Source organism: Fundulus heteroclitus, unplaced genomic scaffold (genome assembly GCF_011125445.2).
Source record: "Fundulus heteroclitus isolate FHET01 unplaced genomic scaffold, MU-UCD_Fhet_4.1 scaffold_93, whole genome shotgun sequence".
In the NCBI taxonomy this organism is placed as follows: Eukaryota; Metazoa; Chordata; class Actinopteri; order Cyprinodontiformes; family Fundulidae; genus Fundulus; species Fundulus heteroclitus.
Genome location: NW_023397395.1, coordinates 80,557 through 98,800, shown reverse-complemented (window position 1 = coordinate 98,800; position 18,244 = coordinate 80,557). Strand labels below are relative to the sequence as shown.

Sequence of the window (18,244 nt, the reverse complement as noted above, 5' to 3'; positions counted from 1 at the left end):
TGCAGGGACCTGGGAGTCCACCGAGGGTTTGAGAGTGTCATTCTGCCTGTGCTTGTGTGAGTAGGGAGGGGAGGGACTGGGGGACTCTGGGTACAGGTGTCCATTTGACTGAGGCCGCAGAGGAGCTGTAGGCAGAGTCCCCTTAAAAAACAAAAACAAACAAAAAGACTTTGTTAAAGAAAATGTTTTATAACTTTAGAATAGTGTTTTGTCCAGATTTGTGGTGTGTGTGTGTGTGTCTGTGGCTCACCAGTTAAGAGAGCAGCAGGACCTCTGCAGAGCGGCAGAGGATTATATTTGAGTGTGTCTAATGTCACAGTCTTCCTCTGAATAGCTCTCAGCAGCTCCTCTGTCCTCTCCTTATCTACAGATAAAAACGACAGAATGAGAACACCCATCATTCATTCATTCTGAAAAAAAAAAGAGGGACTTAAAGGACAGAACGGCCCAAAGTGATGGAAAAATGTCACAGAATAGATTATCTGAGGCAGTGCAGCATAGTGGGCATTAAAAGTCAATTTTTAACCAAAGCTTATCATTTCCAATTTTTCACCCGCTGTATCCAAATCACAGTTTCTATAATAAATATTCACTTTAGATCTGTTTTCACCATCACAACATCCTTTTGACACAATAACCTTATGAGAAAAATGTGACTCTGTAAAAACAAGAAGCTTATTTTAATGAAAGGATATTTAAGACTTGGATTCAGTTCTGTAGATATTTTTGGTATTTTAACAAACCTGTAGTCAGTTATCATTGTCTGCATGTTGTATTGAGGTCAGCTGTGCGATGCTAAATGCCCCATAGAAAAACCACAGCATAGAAAAGTGTTTATTTTTTTATTATAGCTACAAAATTAAGAAACAGGTACTTGAAATTAGCAGTTCTCCTAGTAAAAAAAATACTATTTTAGATATGAAAACGATTCTAAATTGGAAGTTTAATGCACATGAAGATGAAATGTGAAGTTATTTGTCCAGAAGATTAATATTATAAGTATCTAAGTGGATAGGAAGAAAGCTCAACCTGAACGCATTATGAGTAGAACCACCAATGTCTGTGATACATATCCTGTCGAGGAATTAAATGTTAAAATGGCCCCTTAGAAGGGAAGACTGCAACCTTTTGCAGATAACAGCTTTTAGACATCATGTCTTGGTGTCTAAGGGAATAATATAATGTGTTTTTCCTATCCTCTCCAATTTTTTTTGCTGTTGAAATGGGTAGGGCTGGCTGTTACTTTTACATATCAATTTTCAAACATTCTTTAAAACAACATCCGTTATCGTGTTATTTGATATTGAGGGCTTTTATACGTCACACACTTTGTTTTCCCTTAACATGGAGAGACCATAAAATCTAAAGTTTAGAGATGCACCAATCACAGTTTGGTGGCTAACTTCCAATCCCCATTTTTTATAAAGCTTTGATAAGCTCATAACAATTTTAGCAAATTTAGATAAGTTATTTTGAAGAAATAAAAAAATAAATAAAATATATGAAGACATAGGGAGAACATACCCTGGAAAAAAACTAAACTTTTCTATTAAATAGCCTTCTTGCATCTTCGTGCTTCCTCTTGCCCCACTGATACGGAAAAACCGAGTCTTCTCCACTCAGCAGCAACCTCCTAGTCATAGCGATGTCATTACTGTCACCTTTTAGTAGGTTACTTAAGTGTAAAACTGGTCAGTTTCTTGGTGTGTCTCAAGTTATATGTCAGTTTATAAATTTATTTCTAAATTTATCCCAGTGACAATGGCATTTTGGCAGGAAAGACTGCTGGAATCGATGCCTATGGTAACATGAGATAGGATTGTTGCTTGACTATAGTAAGATCATTAGCAAGTTGATTTAAATTCAAAACCGGGAATATATAAAGTAACTTTAAGAAAAATTAACTAGAAAAGCAAAACTGTCAGCCTCAATCACTAAACTTTCATAAAACTCTATTAGACACAATTACTAATCATTAAAATCAAATAGCTAGCAGGAAATTTAGGAAAACCTCCTTTGTTATTTTGAAGATAAAAGGTTCTTCAGTAGGGCTTAGTGAAGTAAGAAAAAAATAATGACTAAAAAGGGAAAGTGGCAGGCAAAGTGCTCATGTTTTGAACAACATATTTTATCAGGATGCGGATTAAAGTCGACTCCTGTTGGTAGAAGAGGAAAATGCTGCTACACGCCTGTGTTCTGATTCTTAACAACTTTATTTTCTTCTCACGCCGCCTACATCTTCAGAGCAAACACAAAAACTGAGAAAAAGTAAATGTGTTTCTCCAAGAGGAATCGCCAGAACAACTGCGGAGTATCACGTAGGATGTGTGCAGCTACTAAACAGGTTATTACCTCTCCTCTGCTGAGGGCTGACATGGCTGAGGTTGAACATAAGGAGGAAGTCTTTTTTCTCCTCCAGCTCGGGGGCGCTGTCCATCTGCTCGGCAGAGTACTGGGTGGTTAGAGAAGCTGTGGGTGTTGAAAGTGAACAGATCTTTCTTTTGCTCTGCACGGCTGGTGGGGAGAGGCTGCGCTCTCTCATCATCCTCCTCCTCTTCCTCCTCTTCTCAGCCAGAATTTTGTCCCGATGGGTCAGCGTGGTGAGACCGCACAAACGCAAAAAATCCACTTTCTTTGGAGAGAGGAAATACGAACAGGTGAATAAGCGCACATTTTCTTTGAAGAAGGCATTCATACGCCTTGAACTGCTACAGAATGTGTCGCATAACCACAAATCTCAGGGCATCTAACGTTGATTTTAGACAGACACAAACTAGTGCATAATGGTGCAGAGGAAGGAAAATGATGCATGTTTTTTTTTATTGTTCACAAATAAAAATCGGACATGTACGGTTCGCATCACCTAATAATATAGTAAATACGGATGTGATTTAATTTTGGTATAAATACAGCTGTTCTGTCAAGGCTCCAGAGGTTTGTTACAGAACAACGACGAACAAACGGCATTGATAGAGTTTGTAGAAGTTGAAAGCAGGGTTGGGTTATAAAAAATAATCCAAGCATCGATCATCTCACAGAGCAGCTCACACTCCACTATCTGAAAATGGAAAGAGTGAGGCACAACGTTTAACCTCCCAAGACATGGAGACACACTCCGAAAAGGGAACTAAAAGTAGAATTTTCTTGAAACTAGTCTATTTGTCCTTGATTTAAGTGATCTGCCAACAGAACAAGATTTTTGCACTTGAAACAGGAACAATTCACCTCTATCATCTTATTTCAAGTGCAGTATATCCAATTATCTTACTTTAGGGGTCAAAATATTCATTCCATTGGCAAATAATCTTATTTTAAGGACAAATACGATCATTTCAAGAAAATTTGACTTACTTTTAGTTCCCTTTTTGCAGTGATATGGAAGAGTGGCAAGAAGAGAGCTGTTGTTGAGAGAATGCCATGAGAAATGGTGGTTAACAAATAAAGCTTCACACTGCAAAAACAGAACTAAAAATAAGTTAAATTTTCTTAAAATAAGTGTATTTGTCCTTGATTTGTGCAGGTAAATAACAATATTTGCCAATGAAATAAGATTTTTCCTCTTAAAATAGGAACAATTCATCTCCATCTTATTTCAAGTGCAGGATGTCTAATTATCTTATTTTAGGGGTAAAGATACTCATTCCATTGGCAGGTAATCTTATTTACCTGCTCAAATCAAGGACAAATAGACTAACTTTAAGAACATTTTACTTGTTTTTAGATCAGTTTTTGCAGTGCATTGGAAGCAAAACAAACATGAATATAGGAGCTCTCATTATGCTGACTTTAAAACATGGTGGTGGACATGGAAACATGGAAGACTGAGAGTTGATGGGAAGATGTTTGGAGTTAAAAAACAGAGAAATTCTGGAAGAAACCCTGTTTGAGCCTGGAGGAAGACAGGGGTGGAGGCTCAACCTGAGATACAATGAACTGGTTTAGATAAAAGGATAATAATGTTTTCTTATGGTCCAGTCAAAGTCCAAACTAAAATTGAGAATCTGGGGTGAGACCTGAAAGGTGCTGTTTACAAACGCTTTTAACTCAGTCCAACCGAGCCGTGTCATTTTCCTCACAACTATGCACTACGTTGCATTCTGTCACATCACACATTATTAAAATAAAGCAACAAAATAAAATATATTACAGTTTGTGGGTGCAACGTGGCATATAGTCAAAAAGTTGAAGGGGTATAAATTTCAAGAAACTGTAAAACGCAAAGTCAGAAAATCCCGATCTACGGTTTCCTACACACCTCAGAGGACGTGTCCAGTTTGAGGGGGGGCTGTTCTGTCACCCTCCTCAGATGAGCTTTTACCTCCTCCTCGTCGCTCTCATCATATGACTCATCCAGGTCATAGTAATAACCTGGCAAAAGCAGAAGCGGAGAGATACTATCATTCAAAGTAAAAGAAAAAAAGAAAAAAAGCGCAGACATTAGAGCCATTATTTAGACACAGGATCCCTGCAGGCATCGTGCTCCACGCACCTCCTTCTCTGGCCTCATTCCTCCTCTTCTCCTCGAGGTCCAGCTTACTGAGCAGCCGCCGGTGCTGCTGGAGAACCTCGTCGTAAACCAACATGCTGTCCGCCGCTGGCGTCTGCCGCTCCCTGATCAGGGACGGAGGGCCCGCCTGGTACTGAAACCCCTGGTCAGCGGGGGCAGACGGAGGCACAGGCTGTTTGTGGTGATTACTGGCGTGATGCGGGGGGTACAAGGTGTGGAGGGCTCTGTCCGCCTCAGCCCGGCTCCATGGCTCCAGTAAGCCCACCCCTCTCAGCGGCGGACACCTCTCCGGGCTTTTGGGAGTCCTCTTGCTTCCATCGTCTGCCCAGCTCATCAGGGTCCGGGTCAGTCCCGGCGGGGGTCGGGTCGGTGGCGTCGGGGCGCTGAATTTTCGCCGGGAGTCTGCGGGTGTGTCTACGAGGGAAGCCGGGTTCCACAGTGTTGTTGGCGGAGCAGGGGGGTGGTGAGGACCTTTAGGGGAGATGAGCGGCGGCGGCGCTCCGAGGGGGCCGTCTTTGCCGCCTGGGTGGTGGTAGACCGAATTGATTCTGTTGGGTATCGGGAAGAAGAAAGACATTTAGGCTGCTGGGAAAATTCCCGCGTCTGAGACAAATTCCAGCGCGTTTTTTTTTCACCTGTGACCGTCTCTTCTCGTCTCCACACCTTTCCCGGGGGACCTGAGGCCCACCTCCAGGGCGCCGTCCCGCTCTTGTCCCTGTGTTCGTTGGCGCGCCAACCAAACTTCTTCGCTCGCCCTCTGAGTCATCATGGCAGCGACCAGAGCTTCGTGGATGCCCCCAGAGACAGCAGCCCGATGCTTCCCCAGGTGAGCCGGCAGCAGGCTGGGCACCGGGAGCGGGACGGAGGCCCTGGAGGAGGGATGTCCGGGCTGCAGGGCCACAGGCTTAGGGGCTGGGAAACTTAATTGGTCCGACTCTTTGGTTTTATCTGAAAAAATAAAAGAACAAGTTACAAATCTAAAAATTGTATATACTTCAGTCCTTTCCTTCTGATTGACCCCTCCGTCCCCCTTTTGTTTGTTTGTTTGTTTGTTTGCTTTTGTTTATTTAATTTTGGATTTTTATTCTTTTTAGATTTCATTTATTTATTCTTGTCTAAGGGGTTTTATTTATATTTAATTATAGTTTATTAAGCTCTATTCAGGGTTCCCACACCTTGGTGAACATCGAATTCAAGCACCTTTCAAGGACTTTCCAGGACCAATTTCCTCAAATTCAAGGACCACACGTGGCGGCATTTACCTACTGTGACCGCTGAATAGGTTATCATATTTTAATACAATGCAAATTCAATAAAAGACTAAACGGCATAGAAGTTGTTGGGTCAGAAGCAATGCAAGAAAGTGGACTTAATTTATAGCCTACATTGATATTGATCATCATTGCTCTGACTGCAGCGCTGAGAGGGACTCCTGCGGTAGCGGGAGAACGGGGTAGGGACGGCGGAGGCGCCCCACGGCAGTACCTGCCACTGGAGGACAAGAGTATGAACGATACGTGCTTTCACGTAAGAGTCTCCAAAAGTCGCTAGATTTGTCGCTAGTCGCTTTTTTGAAAAAGAGTCGCTGGAGGGGTCTGAAAAGTCGCTAAATATAGCGACAAAGTCGCTGAGTTGGCAACGCTGCGTGAATGTAACCTATTGGACGCACGTAGGCCTAAACCGTAGCCTACCAACTAACGAAGAAGAGCGAACGTACTTTTGCAAATTAAAAGTCTGCAGAATCAACATCGTGTGGTAGTAAAATAATGACACGAGTTGTCATCCGTGTGAACTTTCAACCCCACAAAAAAATTCAAGGACTTTCAAGGACAAGGTGTTTTTTTGGCTGTTTTCAAGAACTTTCAAGGGCCTTGAATTTATTTTTTTCAGATTCACAAACTTTCAAGGATTTCAAGGACCCGTGGGCACCCTGTATATTGTTATTTAGTTGTTATTATTACAATGTTTATTATTTCGTTTGATTTTCTTTTAGTTGCGTGGTGTACTGTTCGTACCACTTAATTTACAAAAACACCCTGGAAGTTTGACTATATCCCTTGTTCTCAAGTCTTCGAGATGCACAGTACCTTTATGGTGCCAATATGTACATATTGTTGCTTGCTATGATACCCTATGTGAAAAGGATGTACATATGGATACACATCTCTATTGTTGTAATGTGCATTACTTCCTAATAAAAATATGAAATAGAAAAAAATTGTATATACAACATTGCCAATGTCTGTGGTATTCTAACAAAATGGAGGCAATTGGGGACAACAGAACCTCAGCTACCAACTGTTATGCCACACAAAATCATAGAGCGGGGTCAGAGGATATGGAGAAGCAGAGAACGCAGAAGCTACTAACTTCCTGCACGGCCACAGCCTAAAGACTTCAGGTGGCCTTCAGATTAGCGTTTAGAGACTTCGTGGCCAAGAAACTGCATTCAGGGCTGACTTCACCGAGTGCAAAGCAAAGTGTTGGATGCAGTGGTGTAAATGTTTGGCAGCTTCCAGGAGAACAGACTTTATGGGTTTTTCAGAAGTTGGGCTCGGCTCCTTCGTTCCAGTGAAAGGATATTCTTACCCAGAGTCTGTCTAATTGTTGAGTACGGACATTAACCGAGGCAACTGAGGCATGCAGTGCTTTAGACGTTGTTCAGGGTTCATTTGTGACCTCCTCTTGGTGTAATTTTGGTTGGCTGGCAACTCTTGAGAGCATTGTTTTCTGTGGTTTGCTAAAGTCCCAAAGCCTTCGAAATATCTCTAATCCTTTCAAAACTCATAGGAGACAACAGCTGTATGTCATCTGTTCCCGAGTTTCTTTAGATCGGGGCATGATGCTTCCTTCTTTGCAATCTTTCAGCTTGGTGTTGTACGACTGGTCCAGTTTAAGTGGTTTCTTTATTCCACGGGACGGGCAGTAAAGTGTGGCCGCTGAAATTGCTCACCGAAGTCTGTTTTATCAGCCACTGATTCACACATTGAGAGAATCAACACTAGGTTATAATTCCCCTCAGCTCAGTGAGAATAAGACAGAAAAATGCTGCACGTTCAAAGATCCTTTTCTCTGTAAGCCCTTTTGTTATCCCCCTCTGGCTGCACAAGTTTTGATTTTCTCCAGTGATATTTTTTTGTCAAAGTGGAGGAAAAAAAAAAAAAGCAAAATCCCACACACAACCAAAACGTCTGACCAATTAATCATGTATCGACAAGTTATGGGCTGCGTGTTGCTGTGCATGTACCCAGCCTGGTGGGAGTCAGTCGCTCTCCGGGTCTGGCCCGGTCCTCCGGCGGCGCCGCCCTCCGAGCCTGCAGCTCAGCCAGGTAGTGACTCTCGGCCGCCCGGACCATCTGCTGCTGTCTGTCCCTCTGCCTCTCCTTCTGTCTGTCCAGCTCCCTCTCCCGCTCCTCCTCCCGCTCCCGCTCTCGCTCCAGCCCGGCCTCGCGCTCCCTCTCTTTCTCTCGTTCTCGCTCCTGCTCTCTCTCACGCTGGCGGAGCTCGTTCTCCATCTGTAGCCTGTGAGGGAGGTTGACAATGACACACACACACACACACACACACAAGAGGGGAAGGTGAGAGATGCAACACCCAACATGAGGCAGATATGAACCACACACTGCTGAACCTTGCACAAACATTTGTGACAAAGCATCCGCTGAAGCCCACACGCGGACGTGCGCGCGCGCTTTCCATTTACCACGAGGAAAATAATCCATGCACAGCATGACTGAGCAGGAGCAGATGAACGCTTAATAGGTATCCACAGGAATATGACCAAAAAAAAAAAAAAAAACACACACACACAGACAAACACACACACACACAAAGGAGAACACATTCAGCAACAATCAATAGCAGGCAAAAAGAATCCCGCAAGATATGAAGGAGCTGCAAGAGTCAGACGATAAATACCATCCATTTCAAAACACAAGCATTTCCCCCCGTGGATGATACCGCAGGGAAACAATGTCAAACTGGAAAATGAGCTCAAAGCTCACAGAGAGAAAATGGCACAGAGGGAGTAAAACACACTTCTGTGTGTGTTAGCATGGGATTTTATGCATGCATGGACGTATATATGCATTTATATAGGAGTGCTGACTGTGTGTGTGTGTGTGTGTGTGTGATGCGTGTATAGGAGGCACTGTAGGGTGAGCGCTAAAAATAATCACACGCACACACACACTCAGCAACCTGTGCTTACCCTGCAGAGAGAAATTATAAAGCCCTGCAGAAAGAGGACTTCTATCTGAGAGAGGGAAAGAAAGAGAGAAAGAAAGAAAGAGAGAAAGAAAGAAAGAAAGAAAGAAAGAAAGAAAGAAAGAAAGAAAGAACGAAAGAAAGAACGAAAGAAAGAAGTGTTACCTCTCAGAGAACGCAGCGTGGTTAATTTCTCCTGGGTAGCGGCCCCCAGGTAGGTGCAACTGCAGGGCCGAGGGGTGAAGGGGAGGGAAGGCACCTCCTGCAGGCACAGAGTAGAACTGCGATCGCAGTGCAGAAAGACAAAGGGACTCCTCCATCCTGCTGAGATACACCATTAAAACACAACAACAACATTAATGCGCTGCGTAGTGTCGCAGACACTGGCTCTCAGCATGCTTTGATAAACAACGGTCCCTCTGCTTTTAGCGAAACCCAGTTCAACATTTAGACTTTCATCTACAGCAGAGGTTCCCAAAGTGGGGGTCACGAGGGTTGCAACATGGTTTGATGCTTACCTGTGCTAAAAAGATTTAGTCTTTTTTTATTGTGAAACCAATATAAAAGTACAATTTTACAAGATGCTTAACATTTCTCATTTTATTGCAGGGGGAAGGCAGCACTTTTTTTGTTCTCCTAAGAGTTCATACAAAAATATATCTTTATTCTCCTAACTTTCAAATAAAAAAAAAGAAAGAAAATTTCACCCACCAAATGGTATTTTGGGGGTTGCAGGCTAAAAGGTTTGAGAACCCTTGATCTAGAGGGCATAGAATGTGTTTTAAAACAGAACTGTGCTATATTTCTACAGGCTTTTTATTTCTTTAAATTGGGGATCTTAACAGTTTTTCGGACACACTGACAGAACCATATTCCCCAGATAACTTTCAGAACCAAAACATTTGATTATTTTCACTGAATCATCCAAACTGTAAATATTAGTAATTGTTATTAAATCAACTACATTAATGAGAGCAGTAGCTTCAGAAGCTAGCGAGTGGGTTTTGACAAAGTTTTCCAAACAAAATCGGAATAAACTTTGTATCCTTCTGTCACAATTGCTTTAAAAAAAATCAAAGCAATGGTGTTTAATTCCTGTGTTGTTGTCCTTTTGACTTCCTTTAATTGTGTGTATATTTTAACAGATTCTCAGTCATCCAGGACGTGCTTATCCTCAAACTTTGATTAGGAGGCACCTGTACCTGTATTCATAAATAACCAAATAAGTCTAAAAGTCGCTCCTAGTGACGTCATTTTGGTAAGAATCTTAGAGTTCACAGAATTATAAGAGCTTTCTGAGAATTTTACCTCCATAAGATAAAAGTTATTCACAAAGCATCCTAGGCCTAAGAAAGCTCCTAAAGTGAAAGATTGTTGAGGAGGACTTTTAACGAGCCTAAGAGTGTCTTAAGCAGAGAAGATGGCGGAAACAGAGAGAGCTGTTTGGCTGATCCACCACTTAAACCAGGGGTCTTTAATGTGTCCTGTAGCTTATAGATGAGTTCCTGGTCCAACACCCCTGAATTAAATGGCTGAATTAGCTCCTCAGCATGCAGTCAATGTCTCCAGAGTCCTGGGGTTTCATTTAAAAAGCTTGTGTACGCGCAAAATGGGGCCTGAAACGAGCATACGGCACTTTCCACACAAAAGTTTGGATCTATTTAAAAAAAAATAAACATGACGTGAAAATGTGCGGTCCTCACGGCAGCTCTGACCCACACGTGTGCTCATTTTGGAGAAAGTGGGGAACTGCAACCAGACCGCATGAGGATCCCTCTCAGATGTTCAATTTCACTCCATATCAGACTTAAATCACAGCTCATCTTGATCGTAAGCATTAAGAACCCCACTGTTACTCATTCCTGCTCCGGTGACACTTAAGTATACATATGGGACATTTCAAATAGATAAAAAAAAAAGCCCATAAGCCATTTTAAGGTTATTGTGACAAGGTGAGCAGCAATTACTTCAAGTGCTGTAAACGGTCAAATACACTCGTGCCTAATGCTGCGCGGTGGATGATGCTCCCTGCAGATGGGAGAATTGTGGTTTCTCCCATCTGCAGGGATCAAATATTTCCACGCCAACAATGAGGACTGCTTTAGACTCCAAGCATTGCGTTCTGCTATAACCTACAGGGGGAAGTGGCTACACCTCCCTCTCAGGTGCTGGAATGCAAATTAATTCAACTCAGTTTTATATAATGCTAATTCACAACACATGTCATCTCAAGGCACTTTACAAAGTCAAATTCAATCAAATCATACAGACAGATTGGTCAAAAAGTTTCCTATCTAAGGAAACCCAGCAGATTGCAGCATTCACTCCTCCTGAAAGAGGGCGGAGCCACGGTGGACAGTCGTCTGCATTGTCGATGGCTTTACAGCTGTTACAGTCTTTTGCTCTTTTAATTCAGCTCAATGAATCCAGTCGGTGGCTGAGGAACCTTATGACTTTTAGTCAATGTTCAACACATTATACTAATTTACAGACTGGAGACGAGGATGCAGTTCTCACCACTCACACCCAGGTAGCGCTCAGCGCCCATCGGCTTCCTAAAATGCTTTTCGGAGTTCTTCTTTTTCTTTTTTTTTTGGAGGGGGGGCTTAATAATGTCTAGGGAAGCCTCTCAATCCTCCTGGTCTCTCTCTCCCTCCTCTGAATGTCGATCTGATCGCACAGCCACATGGGACTTTCAAGACGGAGCCTCATTTACTTTTTAACAGCTTAGTGACAACTTATTTTAATGTGGGCATCATAAGTGCTTTTATCTCTGTTTTTCACGTTTAATCAACTTCCTTCTGAATTTTTCTCACCGTCTCTTTGCCTTTTCTCCGTGGCCACCACGTCGGGGGAAAAAGACGGGAAAAAGAAAAGATCAGCTGACCCGATTTTTTAACACACGTTAACATTCATGAGGTGATTTGCATTGACCATTTGTGGTTGTTCTGGGCGTGCAGAGGGCTGAACATGAGGCGGAACCTGCTACGTAAAAACGTTACAGCTGTGATCTATAGAGGCGTGCTAGTGTGCGTGCCATGGTTAATAAATCTGATTTTTTTATAGATTTTTTTGCGTACGCTGTTTTCTTTTACTTGGTGTACATACTGTTTTAGTATGGATTCCACTCAAAGTTTTATAAATGAGACCCCTGATTACTTGACTCTGGTGTGTTGGACCAGGGACACATCTAAAAGCAGCAGGACGCCTGACCTCGAAGACCGGAATTAAAGATCCCTGACCTAAACAGTGGAGGAAATGGCCCATAAACTTCTTTAACAATCATACAATGATAATATGTAGATAACAAACTTTGTCTCCTCTCTGGCTTTTGACTGCTGCGTGTAGCACTTCGCACTTTCCAGGCTGCCGCGTAAAAAAGCACCAAGACATCCGGAGAAAAAAAAAAAAAAAAGGTGCATCGATCTTCAGCACTGGGCTTCAAAGTCGGCCTAATTGCGCCGTGATCCAGGGACCAATTTAACTTTCAACACTCCTCCGTTCTCCCAGAGCTGTGCGAACGGAAACGTTTCGAAGCTGTGAGACAGTTGGTTAATTTTGCTAAATTTGATCATGTCACAGATTTATTAATCCAGCCTAATTGGTTAATTGCTCTCCTTTGATCGCTAGGAGCCCACTTGTGTGTTTTAATTTCTTATACTACCAACCAATAACAGCTCTTGAAACACAGCGTCACACCTAGCAACGGGATCAACCACACCTCCTCACTAAAATAAGACATTTCCTCACGCAGCGTCGCTCTCAGCAGCGATCTGAATCACTTTTAAGCAAGGCAGGACTTTTTAGGTTAAGATAGAAGCTCTTTGGGAGGACTGATAACTTTTGTGAATACAGGCACGGGATATTTAAGTAATGTTTGTATACAGTTATGACTGCAATCATTGCCAAACATCTATATGATGATTAAAGATTGTGTGGAGGTGGCGGTCTTAAACTTGTTTTTTTTATTGTGATCTACTGTATATCTATCTTTCAGATCTAATAATCTAAAAGACAAGGAAGCTATTAAGTTTCCTTGTCTGTGCCATAGGAAAGAAAATCTCTCGCAGAATTATGTCGCCACCAGAATGGGTCAGAGTGGGGATGGTGAACTTGAAGCCATGTGCGACGTTTTTTTACCCCGCCCCACATGGTATTTTGAATGTCGGCCTAAGTTTCATTTTCTTCCCAATCTGACCAGAAAACCCACATGCCTCGTGGTAAACTGCAAATCTGATACATCGTGGCGCAGCTCTCCTCACTCTGCTGTGACTACTCACTTCAAAAATGCACGCCGTGTTCATGCATCGTCCTCAAACGTCAAAGTTTACAGTTACCTTTGTAAAGACAGAGGGTGGTGCATGTAGGCGGGGTGATAGTAGGCGGCTGCAGCGGCTGCGTGCGCGGCTGCGGCAGGGTCGAGACTCAGGGGCAGAGAGGTGAGCCTGAGATCGTCAGAGGTGGCGAAAGGCCGGAGCGCTCTCAGGTATTCCTCTGGAACTGCACCCGAGGGAACCATGGCGTGCATCTGGCCCGGTAAGCTGCAGAAGAAGATTTTATTGTGTGCTTTGGGAAAAATGCACATCAGTCCAGTTACATGCATGGGCCCCGCTTACCTAATGCTCTGCAAGCGAGGGTCTTGCATGATGTTGCCGTGAGTGCGACCAAAGGATTGAGCCAGCGAGTGAGGCGGGGGTACGGGGGGCGTCCTCTTATCCTGCTGCAACTGGGCGCTCTCCACTCCCACCCGCTCCCTACTCGGTCCCTGAGCACCGGACTCAACCTGACAAGGACACAGAGGAAGTGCGAGAGAGGGGATTACTGCGTGTATTCGTGATGTGTGTGAATGTGTGCGGATCTAAGGTGAGCAGAAAAGAGTCAGAGCTGCCGAGTAAAAAACCTCTGAGCTGCACCCAGAGCGCTCAGTGGAGCTGTGAATTGGGCCCCGATACGTCACAACGGGTCAAAATCAAAGTGGAAAGATGATCCCAATATCTGCCCGACCGCTGTATCTTTCCTCTAGTTTGCTTAAGATTATTTTCTTTCCTATTTTTCTCCTTTATTCGTTTGTTGTTTCGTCCCTACAATGCAAAAAGGGAACTAAAAGTAAGTGAAATTTTCTTGAAATCAGTGTATTTTTCCTTGATTAGAGCCAATGGAATAAGATTTTCACACTTAAAATTGGAAAAATTAATCTCCATCATCTTGTTTCAAGTGCAGGATATCTAATTATATTATTTTAGGGGTAAAAATACTAATTCCATTGGCAAATAGTCTTATCTAGCTCCTCAAATCAAGGAAATATGTAGCAATTCCAAGAAATTTTTACTTACTTTTAGTTCCCTTTTTGCAGTGTAATTCTGCATCACTTTTATCATCTTCCCGTTGTCCTTCACCATTTCCAGCTGTTGTCTCTGTTGTGTGCCGTAAGTCCTGATGCCACAGTTAATTTTATTTGTTTCTCTGTCACAGCCCAATTTGCATGCTGGGACTCATGTCCGTCGCATTCACTGCCACTTCTGCCTCTTTATGCTTCGTTTTACAAAAAAAATTATTTTTTTAAGTTGCAAAACGGACGCAGCAGGATGGTCAAAATGTTTCCCATCATTATGCAAAAGAAAAATAAGACAATATTACTATCAGTAAAGAAGGACTTTACACTCCTTACTGACATTTCACGTTTTTTTCATTGCAATCACAGCTACATGTACTGTATTTCGGTCTATATTTCTACCAGGTTTCTGGGACTCAGCGTTTTGCACAAACGGATGGAAAGCATCTGTGATTAGCAATTCTCTAGTCTTCCTACGTAAATATTCTCAGCTGTATTAGGTCTGGGCATTGACTACGGCTAGGCCATCCTAACACATGAATATGCTTATGACTATGCCATTGTAGGTATTGCTATACGTTTAGTGTCATTGTTCTGCTTAAAGGTGCCGTTCCGCTCCAGTCCTTTGCAAGGAGGTTTTCTTGGGGAATTGGCCAACGTCCATCTTTGCGTCCATCTTTGCATCAACTCTGACCAACTATAAAGCAGCCAAAAACTGTACTCAAGAGTAGCACTACTTCAACATACTTTTACTCAAACCAAGAAATTGCTTATGAGAAAAAAGTATTAGCTAAGAAGGCTACTCAAGTACTGAGTAAGTAATCATAACAAACTTATTTAATTTTTAAAAACGATGTAATTGACTAGCCAAAAATATTAGGTAATGCACAAATTCTGGTATTTTAAAGACTAAAACAAAAAAAAATAAAAATAAATAACAATTATAAAGTAACACATTCAGGCAGAATGAGCACTTTTCTAATTAATGTTTTTCCAACATAAATCTCAATAAACCAATACAGGAGTTTATGTATATACAGTAAGTAAGAATAGTCCAAAGTACTTCTATTTACAGAATCTACTGTTTACTGTATGTTCGTATGACCTCCAAATGTCTCACTGAGCTCAGCAGATATAAACTAGCCAAGCAACGACAAAGCTTGTGTACATGCAAAAGTCTCACTTTAACACAAACTGTAGGAGTGGGTCTTTCTGGGGCATTTTTGGGTCAAATAATTTGATGAAGTTACTCACGGTGGGTAGAGCAGCCAGAGATTTTACTCAGGCAAGAGTCGCGATACTTTTTAATAACATTACTCAAGCAAAAGTAAAAAGTACAGTGCAGTAAAACTACTCCTAAAAGTATACATTTTGGTCAAAACGTTACTCAAAACGTATTGTTTAAAATGATGAAAGGTGCCCCTCACAACCTCCATGTCTCCCTTCAGTAGTGATGTGTCCATGAAGAGGCCGCCTTGCCCACAAACACCCCACCAATAGCGCTTTGCATGTAAGCCAGCAAATTGAGTTGTGGTTTATTCCACTAGAGCATCTTCTTTTGCATGTTTGCGTCCACTGGTTAGATTAATAATGGAGGAGAAGAGGCAGCATGATAACATTTTCCTTCCACTTCAGTTATGTACGACTTTGGTGTCGAGTTCGGAAAGGTGACAAAAAGGCGTGAAAACATTTAAAGGGTATGAAAACTTTTGGAAGATGCAGTAGTTTGAAAACACTTAAATAGGTCACTGAGGGGAAAAAAACTGACTTTGTATCCAAGGTTTTGGTTTTTTACGGTTTCACAGTTTTGCCCTGGCAAAGTTAGCTGGATGAACTGAACAAAGTCAGCATCTATAGTCTCCATTTCTTTGACCAAAACAACAACAGGTCCTCTTGGAAACTGTGGGTTTTGGGCGCATAAAAAGATAAAACAGTCTGGGAACTTTAAGCCTGTTAACGAGCGTGACACAAACATGTCCTCTTACGTGTCATTTCCTGTTACCAAGGCAGCACCCTGCCGCACAGGTTGGGGGCCGACCGTGGCCAAACCACAAGCAAATGACCTCCCTGCACAGCGCCTGGTCTGCTACCTGTGTTTTCTACGATTTGCAGTGAAATACCCCCGCTTTGAATATGTTTGAATAGTTTTGGATATGTCATTCATGGAAAGCAGATTCAAACCATCTCTCGCAAAACATCTCTGTACAATCTCCTCTGGATCAAGTTAGAGAAGGGGGGGGGACTAGAAAGAAGTTGATTTTGTGCTATGGGAAATTATACTATTGTACAATTAATAAATCTCAGATGTTAAATCATAATTCTTGTTATGCATTTCTTGCCTTTCCGTTGAACGATTTATACGGCTTGTTTAAAAAGAGTGGTACAATTTATTTTCAAATCAGATATAATGTGCACATCAGCTAAATATTATGCGAAAGAGCTACTGGTAGAAACAAGCATTTATGTCCATATATTTGCGGATTAGGAATGAAAGACATAATCATACTGGATGTTCAGAAATCATTTCTCAACTGGTTAATCTCTACTGGTAATTCAGACTTCGTCAGACTTTCAAAAAAAAAAAACGTTGTAGGACAAAATCTCTGACATAATACGATCCTGATATGTTGTAAGGATGGGGAGAACAGTCAGCAAAAAAAAAAAAAAAAAAACATTTGCAGAAAGACAAGAAGGAAGGAGGTGTTGACGAAAACAAAGCAAACGGGTTTTCCCTAAACAGTCTTAATTCTGCTCAGGTGATCAATCCAAGCTTCAAAGGCGACACAATTGGCTTAGTTGGGTTTAAACGTCGCACTAATTGATTTGTTATTAGATTCCTAGAATGAAAACGTGTCTTCTACCCTCAGGAGCTTCTGACTACAGAGATGTTTCTGGCCAGCCAGAGGAAAACGCCACTGGGGTCTGGAGATGATTCATTTAGGTAAAATCCTCAAATGAATCAGTTTTTTTTTAAGGCCACAGCTAACTGAACCTAGTTGGTAAACCACAAATATATATTCAAACGTGAAAACTATCACACTAATAATCGCCATGCATGAGAATGAAAATAATAAGAATTCAAGGAACAGATTCTAATGAATTATTAAAGCTAGAACTAATCACGAAAGGATTCAAAAAAAGCCCGTGTGTGTGACACACTGCAGGTACACATGCGCTGACTGATAACAAAACCATTCTCTTCAATCTGGGTTACTGGAGTCTGTGCATGACCCGGGGAAACAAAAAAAAGGGTTAAATGTCACATCTTGAGAGGTCTGCATGGGCCACAGGACAAACAGAGACGAGCCCGTCTGGCCAGCAGCCCCGGCCACCTTCACCTCTGATCTCAGAGTCGTTTACGGCGGCCTCCGTAAAACGACGCAACACAACAAACACAATCTGTTTCTTTAGATTGTTTTTGCATGCGTGCAGCGAAGTAACTCGCCCCCCCTCCCCTTCTTCTTCTTCTTCTCCCCCCACCTCCTACTCTCTGTTTCGCCGCCTGCCTCCTTCCGTCGCTCTCTGAAATCCTGAAAGGGAGCCCCAGGCAGGCCGAGCCACAGAGTGCTCTTTGTGGAGGGGGGAAAAAAGGCCGCTCTGATCCAGGGGGAAGTGGCTACTGTGGGGGCTGACCTCTGCATTGTGCGAGGGGGGCCTGGTGCCCTGCCCCAGCTTAAATACACTCTCACACACACACAGATCCCCTCTTCATGCCCTGAGCCTTTTGTGGGGAAGGGTCAAGTACACACACACACACACACACACACACACACACACACACACACACACACACACACACACACACACACACACACACACACACACACACACACACACACAAACCCTGCAGGAAGCGGAGCACAATAGGTGCCGGGCTCTGCAGCATTCTGTGTTTCTTTACAAAGCGCTCATGTGTTCCTGAAGAAGACACGGACTCATTAGCGGGAGGAGAAGGTGGTCTGGAGAGGCTACGAGGCAGGAAAGCATCAAAAATAAAAGAGCGAGACAAAACAGAGTGAGACGGATGGGGTGGGGGGGGGGGGGGATAAATGAAGAAGGAAGTGGCAGGGACGGCTGTTTTTGACAGCTGGATGTTTGACAAGCACTCGGACGGTTTCTCTAATGGAGGCCAGAGTGAAACGCTGGGAGAGGCAGACCACTCATCTGTTCTGAGAGAAGAGACTAAAAAACAAAAAAAA

General features: G+C 42.7%; 1 protein-coding gene and 1 long non-coding RNA gene across 2 annotated transcripts in view; one reads left to right on the top strand and one right to left on the bottom strand.

The window, feature by feature from the left end:
• LOC118562452 overlaps nt 1-6,864 on the top strand; it is a 7,883-nt gene extending 1,019 nt beyond the window's left edge. The window contains exons 2-3 of the long non-coding RNA XR_004930624.1: nt 126-127; nt 6,855-6,864. This is a non-coding gene — a long non-coding RNA (uncharacterized LOC118562452). The remainder of the gene's footprint in view (nt 1-125; nt 128-6,854) is intronic.
• The window catches only part of LOC105938216 (genetic suppressor element 1), a 72,052-nt gene that overhangs the window by 13,390 nt on the left and 40,418 nt on the right, over nt 1-18,244 (bottom strand). The window contains exons 4-7 of the mRNA XM_036134886.1: nt 13,330-13,496; nt 13,051-13,254; nt 8,879-9,037; nt 7,886-8,029 (exon numbers count right to left, since the gene is read on the bottom strand). Coding sequence (XP_035990779.1) covers nt 7,886-8,029; nt 8,879-9,037; nt 13,051-13,254; nt 13,330-13,496 — 674 coding nt within the window. The remainder of the gene's footprint in view (nt 1-7,885; nt 8,030-8,878; nt 9,038-13,050; nt 13,255-13,329; nt 13,497-18,244) is intronic.